The following is a 4,818-nucleotide window of genomic DNA, read 5'->3' as shown; positions in this document are numbered from 1 at the left end:
ATCTGATCTACTGTGTTTCTGGTTTCTAATTTATTGATCTCTGCTCTAATCTTAATTATTTCTCTACTAATGCATGGCTTAGGCATCCTTTGTTGCTTTTTCTCTAGTTCTTTAAGGTGTAGAGTTAGTTGGTGAATTCAGATTTTTCTATTTTTTTGAGTGAGGCTTGGATGGCTATGTATTTCCCCCTTAGGACTACCTTTGGAGTATCCCATAGGCTTTGGACCAATGTGTTTTCATTCTCATTGATTTCCATGAATTGTTTAAGTTCTTCTTTGATTTCCTGGTTGACCCAAACATTCATGAGCGGAGTGGTCTTTAGCTTCCAAGTGTTTGAATTTCTGCCAATTTTTTTCTTGTGATTGAGTTCCAGTTTTAAAGCATTATGGTCTGAGAATATGCAGGGAATAATCTCTATCTTTGGTATGGGTTGAGACCTGATTTGTGACCCAGTATATGGTCTATTCTGGAGAGAGTTCCATGTGCACCCTAGAAGAATAAGTATTCTGTTGTTTTAGGGTGGAATGTTCTGTATATATCTATGAGGTCCATCTGGTCCAGTGTGTCATTCAAAGCTCTTGTTTCTTTGTTGATTTTCTGCTTAGATGATCTGTCTATTGCTGACAGTGGAGTATTGAAGAGTCCTACAATTAACGTATTTTTATTTATATGACTTTATTTTGGTTAACAGTTGGCTTATGTAGAGGGCTGCTCCCATATTGTGGGAGTAGATATTTACAATTATTTGATCTTGTTGGATAGATCCTTTAAGAATGATATAGTGTCCTTCTGTGTCTCTAACTACAGACTTTAGTTTAAAATCTAATTTGTCTGATATAAGAATTGCTACCCCAGCTTTCTTTTGAGGTCCATTGGCATGGAAGATGGGTCTCCATCCCTTCACTTTCATTCTGGATGTATCTTTAGGTTCAAAATGAGTCTCTTATAGACAGCATATGGATGGGTCCTGTCTTTTTATCCAATCTGCAACCCTGTGCCGCTTTATGTGTGCATTTAGGCCATTCACGTTGATAGTGATTATTAAAAGATATGAATTAATTGTCATCATGTTGCCTGTGAAGACCATGTTTTTATAGATTGTCGCTGTATATTTCTGTTGTATATCACTCTTGGGGCCTTTCTTCTTTTATAGAACCCCTCTTAATATTTCTTGCAGGGCCGGCCTAGTGGTCACGTATTCTTTCAGTTTCTGCCAGTCTTGGAAGCTCTGCATCTCTCCATCCATTCTAAATGACAGCCTTGCCGGATAAAATATTCTTGGCTGTATGTTCTTCTCATTTAGTACCCTGAATATATCTTGTCAGGCCTTTCTGGCTTGCCAGGTCTGTGTGGATAGGTCTGATGTTATTCTGATGTTCCTCCCTCTGTAAGTAAGGAATCTCTTCCCCCAACTGCCCTTGTGATGGTTTCCTTGGTTCTAAGATTTGCGAGTTTAACTATTACATCTCAGGGTGTTGGCCTGTTTTCCTTGATCTTGGGAGGGGTCTTCTCTGCCTCTAGGACACGAATGTGTGTTTCATTCCCCAGATTAGGGAAGTTCTCATCTACGATTTGCTGAAATATATCTTCTAGTCCTCTCTCTCTCTTTACCCCCTCAGGGTATCCAATAATTCTGATACTGGAACGTTTCATGTTGTCACTTATTTCTCTGATTCTATTTTCATGTATTGTGAGTTGTTTTCCCTGGTCCCCTCTTTGCCCTTTTTCTCTATTATTAGGTCTTCTAGGTCACTAATTCATTCTTCTGCCTCGTGTACCCAAACCATTAGATTATGTAGATTAGATTGGATCTCATTGGTAGAATTTTTAAGTTCTGCCAATTCAGCTTTCATTTCTGCCCTTAGAGACTCTATGTTGCCATTAATTGATTTCTCCACTCTACCTCTTGTCTTCACAATTGCTAGCCTGAATTTCATCTCCAACATCTTGGTTATATCTAAATCCATTTGTAAATCTGCAGCATAAGTCATAATCTCTGATTCTTTCGTATTTTGGAGTTTTCTCCTCCTAGTCATTCTGTTGATGGGTGGTTGAGGGAATGTATAGAGTCCAAAATATTGACCAGAGCCCAAGCATGATGCACCTGTTTTCTAGGGACCTTAGGGTTGCTGGCCTCTTGTTTTCCCAGCATGTCTTCTGGGGGAGGGACCTGCTGCACTGTTACTCAGGCAACCCTGTTTGAGCAGAGATGCCCTCCTCTTGTGGTCAGGGATGGGCTCAGTCAAAACTGGTTTTGGGAGCCGTTTTTCTCTGGCGGCTTTCTGTGTCTCTTCTGAAAGTCAGAGCAGAAGAGACCATTTCCAACCCTCTGCCTCAGAGCAGAGAGATTGCAGACTGTACTTCAGTGAGCTCTTCAGGCCACAATATCTCCGTTTCTGTCTGTGCTGCTATAAACTGCTGTGTCCTGGGTTGCACGCCCCTCATCAGCACTCCTAGTCCTTGCCTCCATGTTGGGGTATGTCTCTGCCCTTTGTGCTTCTAAAACCGCCAGCTGCCCCAGTTCGCAAGGGGGGTCCCGCTGCTCTGCATTTCCATTCAGGGGGCTGCCCTAAGGTCCTTTTCCCGCCGCTACCTGTCTGCTAGTCTGTGACCAGTCTCCAGAACGGGAGGCTATCGCTCACCCACAGTGTAGTATCCTGCGGCTAGACTCCCACCCCCTTCCATTTATCTTCCGATATCTGCCCATGGAATCATGGCTCCCTGCTTCATACCTTGAAACAAACCACCTGCGATATTCTGTTTGTAGAGATCTAGATATATCTTCTTACATCTCAGGCTGATTTCATGGGTGTTCAAAGTGGTTTGGTAGATATCCTGCTCAATTCTGGGGACCAGTTGGAATAGGGTCCCCTATTCCTCTGCCATCTTTTTCAAAAATCTGGGTGTTATATGCAGCTAATGAATCATTGAACATTACAACAAAAACTAATGATGTACTATATGTTGGCTAATTGAATTTAAATTTAAAAAATGAAAAAAAAGTCAAGGACAAATCTAACTCAATGCACACATTTATTTTCCCCCTTAAAGTGTCCGGTTTACTTATACTAAGAACTCCATTTCCAATCATATATAAAAAAGTAGAGCGAGTATATGCAGTTTTTTCCTTCTCCTTCAGTTTCTTTTTTCTCCTGTATCAAAAAACACTTTCTTTTCCCTCCAATTTCTTAAATGGAGAGATAAGGAGATAATTAACAGAGCTCTGTTTTATTAAGGGCAGTTTACTTTCCCTTCCACTTCTTCAGCAGCGTTTCTCTTACTTCCCTGTTACGGAGAGTATAGATGAATGGGTTTAGAACTGGAGTCACCACAGTGTTCAGGACATGCACAGCTTTTGTAAGATCCAAGGCCTCTTTGATGGAAAGGCGGATATGAAGAAAGATTGTGGACCCATACCAGATGAGCACCACAGTGAGATGTGAAGAACATGTGGAGAAGGCTTTGCTCCTGCCGCTGGCTGAAGGAATCCTGAGAATGGTGCTGATGATGTAGATGTAGGAGACCAGGGTGATAAGGCATGAACTCAGGATGACCACAAAAGCAATCACAAAGGCCACGAGTTCCACTGCCTGTGTGCTGGTGCAAGCCAGGGTGATCCAGGGTGCAATGTCACAGAAGAAGTGGTTGATTGTGTGGGGACCACAGAAGGACAGGGTGCTGATGAGGGCTGTGGGCACTGCAATGGCCAGAAAACCGCACAGCCAGGATCCCAGGGCTAGCTGTGCTGAGAGCAGGCTGCTCATGATGGCCCCATAGCGTAGAGGATAGCAGATGGCCAGATAGCGGTCATAAGCCATGGCTGCCAGGAGGAAGTACTCTGTGCAGCCCAGTGAGAAAACAAGGTACATCTGCAAAAGGCAGCCAGTAAATGATATGGTTTGGCTTCTCCCCAGAAGGATGGCCAGGGCTTTGGGGACCGCAGCTGTGGTATACCAAATCTCCAAGAAAGAGAGGTTGCTCAAAAAGAAGTACATAGGTGTATGTAGCTGGTGGGATGTACTCACCAACATCAAGATAGCCATGTTACCACTCACTGTGAGAATGTACATCACCAGAAAAAGCATAAAGAGAGAGAGCTGAAAGACCTGGGACCCAGGAAAGCCCAGCAGGAGAAAATCCTGGGAGAGAGTTGCATTGTCTGTGCCCATTGAATTTTGAGATATAGTGGTAAATAGAGGCTACACACTGAGGCTTTTGATCCAATCACACAGTCTTAGAAAAAGAAAAAGAAAAGGATTCATGAGTGTGCTTCAGTAACTGAATGTAGACTGACAGTCAAACATATGCTGAGTGCCTGCTCTGTATTTGGAGCTGTGTTAATATCAAGTAATCTAATAATATGGAGAGATATGTGCTATTATCACCAATTAGTCGTTGAAGAGACTTATGTGTGAAGCATTTTAGCATTTTTGCAAAGATTGCAACATAGTTACACTTCAGATCCGATATACAAACTCAATCTTTGGACCTGCATCATCCTATTCTGGACATGCCCAAGCACAGCTATAGATTACATCTAAACACACAAAAGGATGAGCACTTCGTGTTGACACAATTCACTACATTGTAACTAAACTCATTCTGCCTGGTCCTTAAATGAAAATATGTATTTTTCTTTTCTTTTTGTCTTTGTGTCTCAAATGTAGGTTCTAGTCACTTTCATGTTTGACACAGCTTTTGAATTGGTCTTCTTCTAATTTTAAGCTCTGACCTCAAAAATAATGTTCAGAAGTAAACTATAAAAAAGTTTTAATTAGTGTAAACTTATTTTTGTCTTCTCTGACCTTAAATATTTCA

General features: G+C 41.8%; 1 protein-coding gene across 1 annotated transcript; it reads right to left on the bottom strand.

Moving 5' to 3' along the window:
- Positions 1-3,242: 3,242 nt before the first annotated feature.
- Positions 3,243-4,169, bottom strand: LOC116627912 (olfactory receptor 6F1). Its single transcript, XM_032397887.1, has one exon. It carries the CDS (start codon positions 4,167-4,169, stop codon positions 3,243-3,245), a length of 927 nt encoding a protein of 308 aa, XP_032253778.1.
- Positions 4,170-4,818: the final 649 nt, after the last annotated feature.

The sequence above is a fragment of the Phoca vitulina genome, unplaced genomic scaffold (genome assembly GCF_004348235.1).
Source record: "Phoca vitulina isolate PV1807 unplaced genomic scaffold, GSC_HSeal_1.0 scaffold106, whole genome shotgun sequence".
NCBI classification, from domain to species: domain Eukaryota; kingdom Metazoa; phylum Chordata; class Mammalia; order Carnivora; family Phocidae; genus Phoca; species Phoca vitulina.
This window is presented reverse-complemented; position numbering and strand designations above follow the sequence as displayed.

Bases quoted from the DNA above. Each gene is read 5' to 3' on its own strand.
- LOC116627912 (XM_032397887.1), bottom strand. From the start codon at position 4,169: ATGGGCACAGACAATGCAACTCTCTCCCAGGATTTTCTCCTGCTGGGC.